The sequence below is a fragment of the Euprymna scolopes genome, chromosome 12, assembly GCF_053919585.1.
Source record: "Euprymna scolopes isolate OS-2025 chromosome 12, ASM5391958v1, whole genome shotgun sequence".
Classification (NCBI taxonomy): Eukaryota; Metazoa; Mollusca; class Cephalopoda; order Sepiida; family Sepiolidae; genus Euprymna; species Euprymna scolopes.
Genome location: NC_136493.1, coordinates 136,323,128 through 136,342,935, shown reverse-complemented (window position 1 = coordinate 136,342,935; position 19,808 = coordinate 136,323,128). Strand labels below are relative to the sequence as shown.

General features: G+C 31.4%; 1 protein-coding gene across 41 annotated transcripts in view; it reads right to left on the bottom strand.

Moving 5' to 3' along the window:
- Positions 1-19,808, bottom strand: part of LOC145291506 (uncharacterized) — a 351,327-nt gene that overhangs the window by 142,395 nt on the left and 189,124 nt on the right. For all 41 annotated transcript variants that reach the window (XM_080137468.1, XM_080137469.1, XM_080137432.1 and 38 more), the window contains 6 exons: positions 11,455-11,574; positions 10,156-10,275; positions 8,693-8,812; positions 7,012-7,131; positions 3,780-3,899; positions 3,433-3,552 (listed from right to left, as the gene is read on the bottom strand). In XM_080137468.1, coding sequence (XP_079993594.1) covers positions 3,433-3,552; positions 3,780-3,899; positions 7,012-7,131; positions 8,693-8,812; positions 10,156-10,275; positions 11,455-11,574 — 720 coding nt within the window. The remainder of the gene's footprint in view (positions 1-3,432; positions 3,553-3,779; positions 3,900-7,011; positions 7,132-8,692; positions 8,813-10,155; positions 10,276-11,454; positions 11,575-19,808) is intronic.

The following is a 19,808-nucleotide window of genomic DNA, read 5'->3' as shown; positions in this document are numbered from 1 at the left end:
ATTTACTTCACGAGGCTAGCATGACCTTGTTCTGTCAGCCATAGAGGTCCTAAGTAATTCGCAAGTGTATTTTCAGTCACTCACACTGACGATTGGCCTTTCAATCTTCAAAAGAATATCACTTTTTACAATTGATATTTCCAAGTAATCTAACCACTGCTCTACGGGTCCTTGCGAACAATTCTAGTACGAATTTTAAGAGCCTTTAACCTATTTTATTTCTAGTTATAAATATCATTATTTATTACTAATTATTACTATATATTCCTGTATATATATATATATATATATATATATATATATATATATAATTGTTTGTACTAAATTACTTGTATATATTATATATAATTTATAAAACGGTTCCCAGATCGTATTAAATTCTATACTAGCTCTACTTAGTAATTGGTTATCTCAAAACATATGTATTGCTTCTTTCAGCCGTCTTACTCTCCACCATTCTCCTCTGTCTATAAGATATAACTGAAGAAGGTCGGGGGTTGCATCGATCGAAACGTTGTGAAAATCTCACTCAAGATGAGAACAGTAGTCCAATGAATTCAAATAATACGAATAGCCAATCGTCATCTCAAAAATTCAGAATTCTTGTGTTTTAAATTTTCATAATAATTTTATATTTTCAATTTCTTATGAAACATCATCATCATCATCATCATCATCATCATCATCATCACGCAGTCCGTCAACCTTAACGATGACTAGTTGAGGCCTCAGTGCTTTATCCTTCCGTACAGGACTTTCCACCTTGGCTCCTAACTTGCTTGCGCAGTTTAGGTGTCGTATCTGTTGTGCATCAGATAAACACCCTCTGAACCTCCAATACTCATTTCCTGTGGAGCGAATCCGCGACGACTGGCAACAAAGGAGGCCGCAGCTTCTGGCCGAAAGTAATCTCAGTGAAGTGAACAGTCGCCCTATCATGTCCGCTACTACGCCTTTTCTTTCTGGATGAGGTTCCATAACCTTTTAAGTAAAACTGCGAGGCAGAAGTAGGATTTGAAGTCAGAGTTCCCATCTCTTAGCTTTTTGCTGTGATAAGACCCACAAGGCAATGGTGTTTGATTGTGGGGTTGGTTCCCCTAGTCTTCGACCAACCAAGGGCATCCACAAGACAGTAGGTAGGGGTTTGTAGTGTGCCAGTGTGTGTCCACACATCGGTGTGGCATAGCACACTACCTCTTGGGTCCCCTACTACTCCGAGATCTCCTATAGGTTTATCTTTGGGCCGCAAGGCACCCAGTTACCGTGTGTGGCCAATGTGGAGGCTCTGTAGAAGCCTTGATGATGGAGAGTCTATGTGCTGGCATGGAAGACTTATGCAACAAAGATACAAATAAAAAATACGTGTATAATTGTATTTATTCCTTAATTAATTTTATCCTTTTATGTTTTAACTTTTTGTGTCATACTTTTGTAATATTTTTATTTGCAGCTATAAAAAGTCAAAATGCGGCGGATTAATTGATTGCAATTCTTCTAATTCTCTACTTTTTCTTGTATTACGAACAAGCTTACAAGAACTAAAGAAAAAATTAAAAACAAACACATTTAGATTTCATGCATGTTGGTCATTGTTCTTTTATGATAATTTTTAAATATTTTAATTTCCTTTTCAGGAAGATCAAAAGATGGAAAACTCGAAAATGATTCTTACATTTTAATAAGATCTTATATTTTCTTAGATTTTAATAAGATTTTATATTTTCTTAGATTTTAATAAGATTTTATATTTTCTTAGATTTTAATAAGATTTTATATTTTCTTAGATTTTAATAAGATTTTATATTTTCTTAGATTTTAATAAGATTTTATATTTTCTTAGATTTTAATAAGATTTTATATTTTCTTAGATTTTAATAAGATCTTATATTTTCTTAGATTTTAATAAGATTTTATATTTTCTTAGATTTTCATAAGATCTTATATTTTCTTAGATTTTAATAAGATCTTATATTTTCTTAGATTTTAATAAGATTTTATATTTTCTTAGATTTTAATAAGATTTTATATTTTCTTAGATTTTAATAAGATTTTATATTTTCTTAGATTTTAATAAGATTTTATATTTTCTTAGATTTTAATAAGATTTTATATTTTCTTAGATTTTAATAAGATTTTATATTTTCTTAGATTTTAATAAGATTTTATATTTTCTTAGATTTTAATAAGATCTTATATTTTCTTAGATTTTAATAAGATCTTATATTTTCTTAGATTTTAATAAGATCTTATATTTTCTTAGATTTTAATAAGATTTTATATTTTCTTAGATTTTAATAAGATCTTATATTTTCTTAGATTTTAATAAGATTTTATATTTTCTTAGATTTTAATAAGATTTTATATTTTCTTAGATTTTAATAAGATTTTATATTTTCTTAGATTTTAATAAGATTTTATATTTTCTTAGATTTTAATAAGATCTTATATTTTCTTAGATTTTAATAAGATTTTATATTTTCTTAGATTTTAATAAGATTTTATATTTTCTTAGATTTTAATAAGATCTTATATTTTCTTAGATTTTAATAAGATTTTATATTTTCTTAGATTTTAATAAGATTTTATATTTTCTTAGATTTTAATAAGATTTTATATTTTCTTAGATTTTAATAAGATCTTATATTTTCTTAGATTTTAATAAGATTTTATATTTTCTTAGATTTTAATAAGATTTTATATTTTCTTAGATTTTAATAAGATTTTATATTTTCTTAGATTTTAATAAGATTTTATATTTTCTTAGATTTTAATAAGATTTTATATTTTCTTAGATTTTAATAAGATTTTATATTTTCTTAGATTTTAATAAGATCTTATATTTTCTTAGATTTTAATAAGATCTTATATTTTCTTAGATTTTAATAAGATTTTATATTTTCTTAGATTTTAATAAGATTTTATATTTTCTTAGATTTTAATAAGATTTTATATTTTCTTAGATTTTAATAAGATTTTATATTTTCTTAGATTTTAATAAGATCTTATATTTTCTTAGATTTTAATAAGATTTTATATTTTCTTAGATTTTAATAAGATTTTATATTTTCTTAGATTTTAATAAGATCTTATATTTTCTTAGATTTTAATAAGATCTTATATTTTCTTAGATTTTAATAAGATTTTATATTTTCTTAGATTTTAATAAGATCTTATATTTTCTTAGATTTTAATAAGATCTTATATTTTCTTAGATTTTAATAAGATTTTATATTTTCTTAGATTTTAATAAGATTTTATATTTTCTTAGATTTTAATAAGATTTTATATTTTCTTAGATTTTAATAAGATCTTATATTTTCTTGGATTTTTATAAGATCTTAGATTTTCTTAGATTTTAATAAGATCTTATATTTTCTCAGAACGATTTTCAAAACTGGCTTCATGGTCAATAGAAAGAGTCATTTTATTTACCGTTTGGTGCACAAAATTTGTTGGTGCAATAGAATCTACCGTAACGACGGCAAGTGCATCGATTGCAATTGCTCCAAAATACTTGTCCAATTCTGTAGTTCATTCCGTTATGCCAACATGCTGGGTAAAAGAAGAAAAAATTTCAAATACACAATTACATTTTATACATTTTGTATTCATGAATTACTATAGGTTTTAAGTTTCATAATAATTTTATAAAATGTTCCATTGCTCTTTAGAGTATCAAAATATATTATATTATATAAACATTAGATTTTGATCACACATCTTTGAGTATCTTGTATGGAAGTTAATGTATTATCAACAGATTGAAATATCTTAGTTACCGTTTGGTGGACAGTAGTTGTATGTACAAGCGAATCTACCGTTACTACGGCAGAAACATCGGTTACAATTCCTCCAGAAATGTTGTCCCACGCCGTAGTTCACCCCTCTGTACCAACAACCTAGATGGAAAATGTAGAAAGAAGCAAAGAATACATTTAGAATTTTATACATTTTTTATTAATATATTTATGTTTTAAATTTATGTTTTTATTCATTTAATATGGAATTACTAGACAGAATTGTAGACTTTTACAAGATTTTAACTATTTCCCTTATTTGCTTTCCTGGTAATAATTTTTTATGACGGATTTATAGACGGAATTCGTTTGGTACTATCGAATTTATCGATTGGGTTGTGCGTGAATCGATAGCAATTTTTTACTAAATTGTTTACTAATTTTGAACTTTTCCCCCGATATATCTGTTGCGCGTCAATAACGCAGTTAACGTGGTACGAGTTGTTCGCAGCTTGTTTGTGTTCTAAGTACACAGAGGTCCAAGCATTGAAGCTGACATGTTTATAACCCATTTTCCATTCAATGGTCATGAGACAGGTCAGTGCGTTTTGAGTGCAGGCCATGTAACGGGGGTTACCGTCTACATATTAACCTTAAATTAAATAGGGACGTACATGCGTTTTTTAATCAGTATAGAGTCAATTCGAGTTCGACAGTCCACAGTCTATAATCTCCGGTTAATTCGCAGTCAGTCTATCGTGATTCTGAGATGGTAAACCTGCTGGGAGCGGTGAAAAATGGGGATGGATTGCAGATAAACCGATTGAAATATTTTCCACCCTCTTTCTAAGGATTAGCAGAAAATAGAAATGTGACCTCGACTGTGAAGCTGAATAAAGTTCTAATTGTCCCTAGAAATAAGACTTGCGTCCGTTGTTATGCATGAGAGCGCTTTTGTTCCAGGTAAGCCGATGTCGAGACACAAACCGCGCGAGGTCACGGTCAATAGATGCGAAGAAGATATAAAAGATAGGGTCTGCTTCTTTTTTAACCCCACCCCCCAACAGATCTGAGGTGTCATAAATGTGAATATTTGACGCAATATAAGTAGACACCCCTTCCCCACGCAACATGCTAACATCCTTAGTGGAAATGAAAATAATATTTTAAAAAACATTTTTCGATTTATTACAATTGTTTGTGACTGTTTCTATGTATCGGGGTCTCAGTTGGTTAATATGTGTTTTTGTGGAAAAAAGTCTTCCCTTTTATAATGTAAACCATTCTCCCATATTTCTTGAGATTATACCTTCTTCCGTCTTGTCCCACTTGTTTTTTATCTTATTAATATATTTATCTGTTTTCGCTGTTTTTTATTTCCTCAAGTGTAACAGGATGTTTCCTAACAGTTTTTATTAATATATCTGTCAGTTCATTTTCTTCTTTTAGTGCTGTTATAAAAGTTTCTTCAAATTCAGTTTTACTGGGGATCAATCTCGACAAACCATCTGCATGTGCAATTTTACTAGATGCTAGATGTTTCATTTTGAAATCGTAATCGAGAAACGGCATACACAATCGCCAAATCCTCTTTTTCGATCTGACTGTACTTTCTTTTAGCGCGTAATAAAACCCTCGAGGCGTGAGAAATTGGTTTAGTAGATCCATCTTCTATTCTGTGTAGAAGCACCGCTGCTAAACCGTATTCGCTCGCATCTGCCGCTACAATTAGATCCTTTTTCGGATCTTAATGTGCTAACGCTAGATCCGATAACAAACATCTTTTAATTTTTTGGAATGCTTCCTCACATTCCTTTGTCCAGAGCCATGTTTTATTCTTCTTCAATAATTCATTTAATGGTGCTCTTAGTTCGTGCATATTTAGGATATAAGAATTATAGTAGTTTGCTAGACCCAAGAATGACTGCAACTTCACTACATTGTCTGGTCTAGACATGTCTCTAATTGCTTCTGTCCTATTTGGGTTAGGCCTTCTACCTTTCCAATCCATTATTTGTCCCAAATATTCAATCTTATCCATACCAATATTACATTTTTCGAGAGCCACTTTAAATCCGTAGTCTATTTTCTCGAATACCTTCCGAATATGATTTTTATGTTCTTCAACATTTTTGCTTCTTATCAAAATGTCGTCTAAATAAGCCATTTCAAAATCCAAGCCTGCTAACATGTCATCCATAATTTGTTGGAATAAATTTGGTGCTACTTTCAACCCAAACGGCAATCGTTTTAGGAAAAATAATCCTTTATGGGTATTCATTATCAGGTATTTAGAACAATCTTCGTGAACTTTGACCTGCAAATATGCTTCTGACAAGTCAATTTTTGTGAACATTTTTCCTCCATTTAACTTAGAAAATATTAGGGAGTGGATAGTTATGATCCTTTAAAGATTCATTAAGTCCCGTCGAAAAATCTCCACATACCCTGAATTTTTTATTTTTATTTTCCACATAAACTGTGGGTGATGCCCATTCAGAGTAGTCCACTTTTTTATTACTCCGATTTCTTGTACCGTTTTTGTAAACTCGGCCAATTGTTCCATGTTGAAGATTTTTTAACACAGTAATGAAACAAAAGATTAACAGTACCTGCACAAAGCATTAAATAAATTCACTAAATAGTTTTTTAAACCACAAAAAAAACATTCTTCTGTAGGCAAGGTTTTTGCAACACACATGAAACTGACACTAAAACACATCCTACGCTTGTTTTTTTTTTCCGCCGCATTTTTTCTTCTCGTGAACCAAAAGAAATTTGAAATGGACACTTTCAAAAATTGTTCCTTTCAATGCTTCGTAAAATGTCAATTTCTCTTTTTTTAGTAGGACCATAACAGACTGAATTAAAAAATATAATTTACTTTTTGTGTGTCTTAACTTATTTTTTTCAGTAGTTGAATTTATCCGTGCCGTATATTCTTCTCTTTGTTTTCCAATATTTTTGGCTTAAAGTTCCGTTTTTGTGAGTTCGAATCCTGTCGCCATTTTTATATCCTTACTTTAAATAAGAATACAGCAAGAAACACGGGGTTATGGGTGAAAGACAAAGGGGTTTATTTACAACGGAATATATGTGACATAAGAGTTACTCAACCTCTTGTCTTATTCTCTTCCTGTCTTTTTTCTTCTCTCTCAGTCACGTGAGAGGGTATCGTTCTTTTCATCTATGAAGGGACATTAGGTCATTCCATTACATCAGAACGATATTCGGGATTAATTTTATTGTGAATAGGGAGAGTAAATATATTTACCGATGTGCGGACAGAATTGGTTGGTGCACTTTAATCTACCGTAACGACGACATCTACAACGATTGCAATCCCTCCAGAACTGTTGCCCAAGTGCGTACTTTCTTCCGTTATACCAACATCCTGTGTAAAAATCAAAGAGTAAATGAAAAAAACGGTTAGAATTTTATAAATCCTTTCAAAATTTTCGTCGAATTATCTACTTTTTCCTCGTATGTTAACCGCATAGAAAAAAATAATTATCGCAAAATATAAGAAGTATGGCGTAGTTTGCTTGAAGCATTGTTAGAGAATAAAAGGTATTTTAGAAGGCTATAACAATGCAGGAATGTATAGTCGTTGCGAGAAGATATATATATATTTGTTCATTTATCTACCTGAATTTTAACTGTGGGTAGTACTTAATTCCAAAGGTCCTTTCGAGCAATAACCCATCGTCAGTGGAGAAATGGATCCCCTTTCTAGGATTTAAAGTGCAAAATGGCTGTTTTTTATTATAAGATAATAAAAACCATCCTAGAAAGAGGATTCATTTCTCCACTGACGATGGCTTATTACCCGAAAGGACGTATGGAATTAAGTACCACCCACAGTTAAAATTCAGGTAGATAAATGAATAAATATATATTAAAAAATATAATAAATAAAAAAATATGGAATTATTTATTATTCATATATTTATTTATCTTCTCACAACGACTGTACATTCCTGCATTGTTCTGGCTTTCTAAAAATACCTTTTATCACAAAATATATTTAGAATTGTATAAACGCCTTTATTTTTTAATCTTATTATGTTTAAAGCTTGTATTATCATTCAGAAAATATGAATTTCTGTTTTTAGGATTAAATTATGAAAAAACTCAAATTTAAATTTGTATACAATGCCTCCGTTCAGTCTAAAGAGACAATGGATACCTCCTGCAAGGATAGCTCTGCGTGTAATTGTGATGTTAAGGTTGCGTAATTTCTAACTACACCTCTTCTGAATCGATAATGCTTGACTCCAGAGCACCTGGAATTCTTAAATACTTACCGATTTTAGTATTGGCGAGATGCAACGTTGCTTAACTGCGATGATCTAATGTAGTGATTCTCAACCATTTTTACTCATGGACTCCTTTTCCCTTCTTTTTATCTTGGTGGACCCCTTCATAACTATTGGTCATAAGACAATCTTCTATTTTTCACTAATATAAATTTTGAGGTTTTAATAACCAAAGAAATAATATAGAATTAAGCTTTATTTTTAAATGAAAACTAAATCTATGCAAATAAGGTATTCTACAACAACTATAATAATTATGATAATAATGATAATAAGTAATAATAATAATAATAATAATAATCTAAATTAGAGTAATAATAATTCTTTACCAATATCTTGTATTACAATATTACAATGTTTCTTCCATGGTAAGCCGATGGGGATCAGACAGTAGAAATTAAATTTTTAATAATTAGAACTATTCTGAGTTGGTTTTCTTCATGGACCACCAAAATATCGTTGTGGACCCCCATTCTGTTATGTTTTGCCTGTAAACCCGTATAAATGTTCCATGGACCCCGGTTGAGAACCTCTGATCTAATGGGAATCGGTGTGAACGTGAATTATGCCATATATTAGATTAGATTTAGAAAAGACACTTTCTTTTGCAACACTGTTTCCTAATAATTTACGTACCATTACGTGGGCACAATTTTTTCGAACAGTTGAATCTTCCATCACGACGGCAGGTGCATCGATTGCAATTCATCCAAAGTTTTTGTCCGGATCTGTAATTGACCCCTCTATACCAACAGCCTAAATAGAAATAAAAAAAAGCAATTTAAATTTTTTCACAATTTATTATGAATACACTTATGTTTGAACGTCATATTTATTTTAAGATATTTTCATTGGCTATTTTGAATAATCAAAATATATAAAAACTCAGAATAATACTAGTAGATTTTAATAAAAGCGTGATTGTCTGTGCGTAGTATTTTATTAGTAGGTTGGTGGACATTATTTGTTAGTACAAACTATTGTTGCAATGGTTGGTGACTCGATTGCATTATTTCAGAACTTTTGATCAATTCTGTCATTTTGCTAGAAAAGAAAAAGAAAATCTAATATATATATAGAATTTGATATTTTTATTTATTAATTTATAATGTTATATAGTGGCTGAGCAGAAGAGAAATTAGCTGTTAATTATCTATCTATTTATCTGTTAATCTCTCTCTCTCTCTCTCTCTCTCTCTATATATATATATATATATATATATATATATATATATATATATCGATCAATATATCTATCTAACTGGCGAAGTGAACGAGGAGAAGTGAACTATGTTTTCATAAAGTTGTCAAAACATGTCAACTGGATAACGTTGCACCGGAAGTACCTGACCAGCTGATCGGAAGTACGTGTCTGTCTGTCACGTCTTCTAGTTAGATGGACATAGAGTTGAGTTGGAGTCAGTACGCCAAACAGAGCGGACGGATAACCAGGTCGTCTTCCCTTCCTCACCGTGAAGGGAGCTGACGTGTCTCAAATTGGAGAAGAAGCCCGCAAGCAAAAACTAACTTTAAATTTCTTCTGCGATCGACACCTGGGACATGATAAAAATATTTATAAAACCAGTCATCGTCTCAGATCATTTGAAACGTCCATCCACAGGTTCCAGCTTTATCAAAGAACCGATGAAATTCCCAGGCCAACCAAAAAGGCAGAGGGTCACGACGCATTTGAAAAGGTCAGTCGAAATGCATGTATGACAAACGCATGCATCAAAACACTTAGACAATCATGAACCGTAGATAGACTGCGACACAATAGCTTATGGTTCAGATAGTGAAGAAGCCCACCATAGGTATTTAGTCACACATCATACATGATATTGATATAAACACCACCCCAATACATAACATATGTCTATTGGTACCGATTATATAATATAAGTTCATTTGATAGGATTGATTAAGTGACTACACTACATAGGTCGATTTGGTACCCCACAATACAATATAGGTCTGTTTACTACTGACGATCACATAACGATATTATGATATTTACATTTGCTTTTTCGGAACAGTAGTTTTATAGTACGGTTTTCGTGGTTAGCTTTATTGTTAATAGATAGAATAATTTTATTTACCGATTGGTTGACAGAAAGCGTTGCTACAATAGAATCTGCCGTTACGACGGCATATGCATCGATTGCAATGCATCCAGAATCCTAGTCCAATTCTGTACTTCCTCCCATTATGCCAACATCCTGTGTTAAAACAAGTATAAAATTACAAAATACATTTAGAATTGTTTGAGGGTACTGAATTGAAATATTGCAATCATGAAGGGAGGAATTTAATATTCATGATTAAAAGTAAAACACGTAAAAGACGTTTTTTTATATATAAAAAAGGCGGAAGAAGAAGAAAGAAAAATTAAGGGGGGAGTAAGTTGATTGGTTTTGCCCTCACTTTTGTAAGGCTATATCGAGGGATATTTGGGATCATTCTTAGAAAAGATTAACAAGATGCTGGTTAACGTTACATTTAAACTTCTGCATATCAGTAAATTCAGGGGATCAGGTAGCAGGAAGGGGATTCAAAAATCTAACTGTTCGAGGGAAGAAACTATTAGACTAGAAAGCTTTCGGGCGTTTATGGACCTCAGCAGTGAAGGGGTGAGATTTTGTTGCTAGACGGTTTTGTTGGGGATATGTACATCGAGAGGACACAGGTGCAATAGGGTTATTAGAACACATTCCATTACAATATTTATAAAACAGGCACAGTGATGCAACATTGCGGCGATGAGACAGGGGTTGGAGCTTAGTTGACAAAGCGGGACCTATTATATTGAAAAAACTTTTTTGGGCGCTATCCAATATTAAATAAGGAACCTGACCATTGTTGATCGGTTTCGCCCTCACTTTTTTAAGGCTGTATCGAGGGATTTTAAAAATAGAAAAATCAAAAATATATACATTATTAAAATAAAGATACGTCGCGTCCCTATTTTTTGTGTTTTTGTTTTGTTTTGTTTTGTTTTGTTTTTCACCCATGGACAGAACGCAACGTAAATTTCTTTTAATAATGTACATGTTTTTAATTGTTCCATTTTTTAATCCTTCAATACGGCTTTGAAAAAGTGAGGGCGAAACCGGTCAGCTGATTCCCCCCTTTATATTTTTCCTCTTCTTCCTCCTTATTTTAACACGTGTTTAACGTATTTTCCTTTTAATCGTGAATAATAAAAGTCTTTCCGTCATGATTGCAATGTTTAGAATTGTATATATTACTTTATTTTATTATTTCCGTACAAGTAACTGTTTTATGACAACTTAATGATATCATTCTTTTGTATGTGAGAATCAAGATATAGAAAAACTCAAATATCAATCGTAAAGGCTATACAGTACTGATTATTCCAAATAGAATATTTTATTTACCGTTTCGTTCACAGCGTTTCCTTGTACAACTGTATCTACGGTTAGCACGGCATGTGCATTGATTGCAATTTTTCCAGAACTTTTGTCCAATTCTGAAAATTATTCCATGGTAGAAACATCCTGGGTAAAAAAAAAACAAAGACAAAATTACAAAACACATTTAACATTTTATACATGTTTTATTTGTGAACGTCGTTCTGTTTTAATTTATGTGATATTATATGATACATTTATGCGCTGATTTTTTTTAAGCATACAAATTTTGAAAATCTGGAAAATGGTACGTAGATTTCAATAAGAAAATGTGTATGATTTTTGCATCGTTTTTTTTAATGGGATAACAGTTTAAATTTCGAGTAAGTGGACAGAATTATTTCCTACGATATAATCTACTGTTACGCCGACAGATTAATTGATTGCAATTCTTCCGGAACTTCGGTCACTCCTTCATTTATCCCGTTACACCAACTGTTTGTGTTTTGATTAGTATGATACTTCATGGTTGGTTTTATTACAGATTATATTTATGAATTTTATTAAGCTTTGATTTGTATGATTAATTACGGTATCTAGATTTGCTCTTTTGAAAGGTCAACGTTTCGAAAATATCGAAAAAGATTCGTTGATCTCAATATGATAATAATTATATCTGAGTAAGATGTTAGCCGTTAACTATATTTAATATATAATGAATGATTTTATGAAACCTCAAGTTGACAGAATTTGTTTGCACGAGAGAATCTAGTGATACGAGTTCAGGTGCATTGATTGCAATTCTTTTTGACATTTAAAAAAAAGAAAACGAAGATAAAATAATTTTAAAATATTTTTTTTAATGTGTACATTTCTCAGTTTATTTGGTTGATTTAGGTTATAAGGTTTTGTGATAGTTTTCAAGTATGTTTGTTTTCTCTTTAATTACTGAAAATATGAACTTTGCAAATGAATCGTACATTTTAATAAGATACTGATTATTTCTGCTCTGTAGTTTTGTTTTTCGTCACTTCAACAGAGAAAATAATGTTGTTTACGGGAAAGTGGACCAAATTATCCCGATGTCAAAAGCGATTCTTTTAATTACCCATTTTTTATTTAATATTGTCTAAAACAAAACCTTCCACCGTTAGTAGTAATAATAAATTAAAATATATATATTGATTTTAAACTACCAGTGACACTTAAAGCTATACATCTTACTCCACAAGTGTATTTTACGTCTGAAAAAATATCAGCCCATTTGACATGTGCTTTTACTGTAATCGAGGGAAAATCAGAAATTGGAATCAATATTTGTATCAGAATCGAAAATTAAGCACTGAATCGGTATTTGTATTGGAATCGAAATTTTAGTACGGAATCAGTAATTGTATCGGAATCAAGAATTTAGAACAAATTGAGTTGTTGCATAGGAATCAAAAATTTAGTACGGAATCAGTTATTGTATCGGAATCGAGAATTTAGTATGGTATGTATTTTTGTATCGAAATCGAAAATTTAGTATGGAATCAGTAATTGTATCGGAATCTAGAATTTAGTACGGAATGAATTTTTGTATCGCAATCGAAAATTTAGTACAGAATCAGTAATCATATCGGAATCGAGAATTAAGTATGGAATGAATTTTTGTATCGGAATCGAAAATTTAGTACAGAATCAGTAATTGTATCGGAATCGAGAATTAAGTATGGAATGAATTTTTGTATCGGAATCGAAAATTTAGTACAGAATCAGTAATTGTATCGGAATCGAGAATTTAGTATGAAATTAATTTTTGTATCGGAATCGAAAATTTAGTACAGAATCAGTAATTATATCGGAATCGAGAATTAAGTATGGAATGAATTTTTGTATCGGAATCGAAAATTTAGTACAAAATCAGTAATTGTATCGGAATCGAAAATTTAGTATGGAATGAATTTTTGTATCGCAATCGAAAATTTAGTACGGAATCAGTAATTGTATCGGAATCGAGAATTTAGTATGAAATTAATTTTTGTATCGGAATCGAAAATTTAGTACAGAATCAGTAATTATATCGGAATCGAGAATTAAGTATGGAATGAATTTTTGTATCGGAATCGAAAATTTAGAACAAAATCAGTAATTGTATCGGAATCGAAAATTTAGTATGGAATGAATTTTTGTATCGCAATCGAAAATTTAGTACGGAATCAGTAATTGTATCGGAATCGAGAATTTAGTATGAAATTAATTTTTGTATCGGAATCGAAAATTTAGTACAGAATCAGTAATTATATCGGAATCGAGAATTAAGTATGGAATGAATTTTTGTATCGGAATCGAAAATTTAGTACAAAATCAGTAATTGTATCGGAATCGAAAATTTAGTATGGAATGAATTTTTGTATCGCAATCGAAAATTTAGTACGGAATCAGTAATTATATCGGAATCGAGAATTACGTATGGAATGAATTTTTGTATCGCAATCGAAAATTTAGTACGGAATCAGTAATTGTATCGGAATCGAGAATTTAGTACATAATCAGTAATTGTATCGGAATCGAGAATTAAGTATGGAATGAATTTTTGTATCGGAATCGAAAATTTAGTACGGAATCAGTAATTGTATCGGAATCGAGAATTTAGTACATAATCAGTAATTGTATCGGAATCGAGAATTAAGTATGGAATGAATTTTTGTATCGCAATCGAAAATTTAGTACGGAATCAGTAATTGTATCGGAATCGAGAATTTAGTATGAAATTAATTTTTGTATCGGAATCGAAAATTTAGTACAGAATCAGTAATCATATCGGAATCGAGAATTAAGTACGGAATGAATTTTTGTATCGGAATCGAAAATTTAGTACAAAATCAGTAATTGTATCGGAATCGAGAATTTAGTATGAAATTAATTTTTGTATCGGAATCGAAAATTTAGTACGGAATCAGTAATTGTATCGGAATCGAGAATTTAGTACGGAATGAATTTTTGTATCGGAATCGAAAATTTAGTACGGAATCAGTAATTGTATCGGAATCGAGAATTTAGTACAGAATGAATTTTTTATCGGAATCGAAAATTTAGTACGGAATCAGTAATTGTATCGGAATCGAGAATTTAGTACGGGATGAATTTTTGTATCGGAATCGAAAATTTAGTACGGAATCGAGAATTTAGTACGGAATGAATTTTTGTATCGCAATCGAAAATTTAGTCCAGAATCAGTAATTGTATCGGAATCGAGAATTTAGTATGGAATTAATTTTTGTATCAGAATGGAAAATTTAGTACGGAATCAGTTATTGTATCGGAATCGAGAATTTAGTATGAAATTAATTTTTGTATCCGCATCAAAAATTTAGTACGGAATCAGTAATTGTATCTGAATCGAGAATTAAGTACAGAATGAATTTTTATATCGGAATCGAAAATTTAGTACGAAATCAGTAATTGTATTGGAATCGAGAATTTAGTATGTAATTAAATTTTGTATCGGCATCGAAAATTTAGTACGGAATCAGTAATTGTATCGGAATCGAGAATTAGGTATGGAATGAATTTTTGTATCGGAATCGAAAATTTAGTACGGAATCAGTAATTGTATCGGAATCGAGAATTAGGTATGGAATGAATTTTTGTATCGGAATCGAAAATTTAGTACGGAATCAGTAATTGTATCGGAATCGAGAATTAAGTGTGGAATGAATTTTTGTATCGGAATCGAAAATTTAGTACGGAATCAGTAATTATATCGGAATCGAGAATTTAGTATGGAATTAATTTTTGTATCGGACTCGAGAATTTAGTACGGAATCAGTAATTATATCGGAATCGAGAATTAAGTATGGAATGAATTTTTGTATCGGAATCGAAAATTTAGTACGGAATCAGTAATTATATCGGAATCGAGAATTAAGTATGGAATGAATTTTTGTATCGGAATCGAAAATTTAGTACAAAATCAGTAATTGTATCGGAATCGAGAATTTAGTATGAAATTAATTTTTGTATCGGCATCGAAAATTTAGTACGGAATCAGTAATTGTATCGGAATCGAGAATTTAGTACAGAATGAATTTTTTATCGGAATCGAAAATTTTGTACGGAATCAGTAATTGTATCGGAATCGAGAATTTAGTATGGAATGAATTTTTGTATCGGAATCGAAAATTTAGTACGGAATCAGTAATTATATCGGAATCGAGAATTAAGTATGGAATGAATTTTTGTATCGGAATCGAAAATTTAGTACAAAATCAGTAATTGTATCGGAATCGAGAATTTAGTATGAAATTAATTTTTGTATCGGCATCGAAAATTTTGTACGGAATCAGTAATTGTATCGGAATCGAGAATTTAGTACAGAATGAATTTTTTATCGGAATCGAAAATTTAGTACGGAATCAGTAATTGTATCGGAATCGAGAATTTAGTATGGAATGAATTTTTGTATCGGAATCGAAAATTTAGTACGGAATCAGTAATTATATCGGAATCGAGAATTAAGTATGGAATGAATTTTTGTATCGGAATCGAAAATTTAGTACAAAATCAGTAATTGTATCGGAATCGAGAATTTAGTATGAAATTAATTTTTGTATCGGCATCGAAAATTTAGTACGGAATCAGTAATTGTATCGGAATCGAGAATTTAGTACAGAATGAATTTTTTATCGGAATCGAAAATTTAGTACGGAATCAGTAATTGTATCGGAATCGAGAATTTAGTATGGAATGAATTTTTGTATCGGAATCGAAAATTTAGTACAAAATCAGTAATTGTATCGGAATCGAGAATTTAGTATGAAATTAATTTTTGTATCGGCATCGAAAATTTTGTACGGAATCAGTAATTGTATCGGAATCGAGAATTTAGTACAGAATGAATTTTTTATCGGAATCGAAAATTTAGTACGGAATCAGTAATTGTATCGGAATCGAGAATTTAGTATGGAATGAATTTTTGTATCGGAATCGAAAATTTAGTACGGAATCAGTAATTATATCGGAATCGAGAATTAAGTATGGAATGAATTTTTGTATCGGAATCGAAAATTTAGTACAAAATCAGTAATTGTATCGGAATCGAGAATTTAGTATGAAATTAATTTTTGTATCGGCATCGAAAATTTAGTACGGAATCAGTAATTGTATCGGAATCGAGAATTTAGTACAGAATGAATTTTTTATCGGAATCGAAAATTTAGTACGGAATCAGTAATTGTATCGGAATCGAGAATTTAGTATGGAATGAATTTTTGTATCGGAATCGAAAATTTAGTACGGAATCAGTAATTATATCGGAATCGAGAATTAAGTATGGAATGAATTTTTGTATCGGAATCGAAAATTTAGTACAAAATCAGTAATTGTATCGGAATCGAGAATTTAGTATGGAATGAATTTTTGTATCGGCATCGAAAATTTTGTACGGAATCAGTAATTGTATCGGAATCGAGAATTTAGTATGAAATTAATTTTTGTATCGGCATCGAAAATTTTGTACGGAATCAGTAATTGTATCGGAATCGAGAATTTAGTATGAAATTAATTTTTGTATCGGCATCGAAAATTTTGTACGGAATCAGTAATTGTATCGGAATCGAGAATTTAGTACAGAATGAATTTTTTATCGGAATCGAAAATTTTGTACGGAATCAGTAATTGTATCGGAATCGAGAATTTAGTACAAAATGAATTTTTTATCGGAATCGAAAATTTAGTACGAAATCAGTAATTGTATTGGAATCGAGAATTTAGTACGGAATGAATTTTTGTATCGGAATCGAAAATTTAGTACGGAATCAGTAATTGTATTGGAATCGAGAATTTAGTATGTAATTAAATTTTGTATCGACATCGAAAATTTAGTACGGAATCAGTAATTGTATCGGAATCGAGAATTAAGTACAGAATGAATTTTTGTATCGGCATTGAAAATTTTGTACGGAATCAGTAATTGCATCGGAATCGAGAATTTAGTATGGAATTAATTTTTGTATCGGAATCGAAAATTTAGTACGGAATCAGTAATTGTATCGGAATCGAGAATTAAGTATGGAATGAATTTTTGTATCGGCATCGAAAATTTAGTACGGAATCAGTAATTGTATCGGAATCGAGAATTAAGTACAGAATGAATTTTTGTATCGGCATCGAAAATTTAGTACGGAATCAGTAATTGCATCGGAATCGAGAATTTAGTATGGAATTAATTTTTGTATCGGAATCGAAAATTTAGTACGAAATCAGTAATTGTATCGGAATCGAGAATTTAGTATGGAATTAATTTTTGTATCGGAATCGAAAATTTAATAGGGAATCGGTAATTGTATCGGAATCGAGAATTTAGTACGGAATGAATTTTTGTATCAGAATCGATATTTAGTACGGAATCAGTATTTTTTTACTTATCCCGTTACACCAACAAAGTAGAAAAACAAAGATAACATTAAATATTAATTCAGAAGTTCATATATGTTTATCTATGAATTTCGTCATATTTATATTCTATGATATTTTGATTTGCTCTTTTACGTATTTCAATATGGAAAAAATTCCAAAATTAATCGTAGATTTTAATGATATTACGATTTTCAGTGTCAACCAGATTTTTAACGGGGAGATTACTTTCATTTGTCGTATGGTAGAGTGCATTTTTTTAGTATGACTTATCATTTTGTAGTACAGTCTGTTATTATGATGAAGCATTTGTTAACTACAATTTTTCCAACATTTTTGTTCAATTCTGTATAGATTATTTCAAGTGACATGCTAGAAAAGTAATTAAAATTTTCAAAATACATATTTTTTTTTTATTACATTTTCACCCCAAACAAGGCACATTGCCACTTTGGTGTAGGGGGCTACTATCAGGGGAAACATCTACTGGGGTACTATGTAGGGATTAGGGCAGCGAGATGTTGGTTCACGTTGCACTTGAACTTATGCATGTCAGTACAGTTGGGGAAGCAGTGACCTGGAATGGAATTCCAAAGTCTAGCAGTTCTGGGGAAGAAACTACTGGAGTAGAAAGATCTTTTACATCTAGGGATCTCTACAGTGTGGGGGTGGGATTTTGTAGCTTGTCGGGTCTGTCGAGGGTGTTCACGTCGTGGGGGCACAAGTGCTTGCAGTTCTTCAGAGCATTCACCATTATAATACTTGTAGAACAGGAAGAGGGATGTAACGTTTCGACGATGGGACAGAGGCTGAAGTTTTGATGCCAGTTTAGGGCCTATCAGATTTGCGACTCTCTTTTGAACCCTGTCAAGGAGCGAGAGACTAGTAGCCGATGCACCGGCCCAAATATGACAGAAATACTCCATACATGGGCGAATAGTGGCCTTATAGAGGTACAGGATACTTTCGGGTGTTAGAAGTTTTCTAGCACGGTAGAGAGAGCCCACCTTTCTTGCAGCGGCCCTGGCAATGCCCTCGATGTAATTGTTCCAGCTCATGTTTCCTGTGAACGTTAGGCCAAGGAGCTTGAAAGACGTACTCTCAGCTAAAGAGTTGTTGGCCATTGCTATAGGTGGTAGAGAAGGTTTCTTGTAATTATTGAATGAAACCAGTTTTGTCTTGGTGGCATTGAACGTTACCATCCATTTTTGTCCCCATTCCACTACTGAGTTGAGGTCATCCTCTAGTGTTTCTGCCATTACTTTAGATATATATTCATTTGTTTTCCTGTCGTGCCTGCTATAGAGTGTGGTGTCATCAGCATATATACCCATCTCAGAGGCAATTTTGTCGGGGAGGTCATTTATGAATATCAGGAACAGCAGAGGACCAAGGATAGATCCCTGGGGCACTCCCGCATTTATATTATATTGTTTAGACGTACGACCGTCGAGGACAACCTGGATTTTTCTCTTATCTAAGAAGGATTTAATTATGTTAAGTATTCTACCAGTGATACCGTAAGATCTAATCTTCCTGAGGAGACCCTCATGCCATACCCTGTCAAAAGCCTTAGATATATCTAGAGCTACCGCTCTGCCCTCTCCCGCTTTGTCCAGTGAATGGTATATGCGTTCAGAGATTACAGTGAGGATGTCTGCTGTGGAACGGGCTTGTCTAAATCCATATTGATGGTCGGTCAGAAGTTTAGCATCTGTAAGGTGCTGGACTAGAGCATGGTTAATTAAGGTCTCAAATATTTTGGCAAAAAGTGGGAGGAGGCTAATAGGGCGATAATTTAATGGATCAGTTCTTTCGCCAGAATTCTTGAATACTGGTACCACAGAAGCAGTTTTCCAACAGCTCGGAAAGCAAGCTTCATTAAGGCATTTGTTGTAGAGTTTGGAGAGAACTGGAGCTACTTCGGCTGAGCACTTTTTTAATAGCACAGCTGGGATGAGTTCGGGTCCACATGCTTTGGAAGT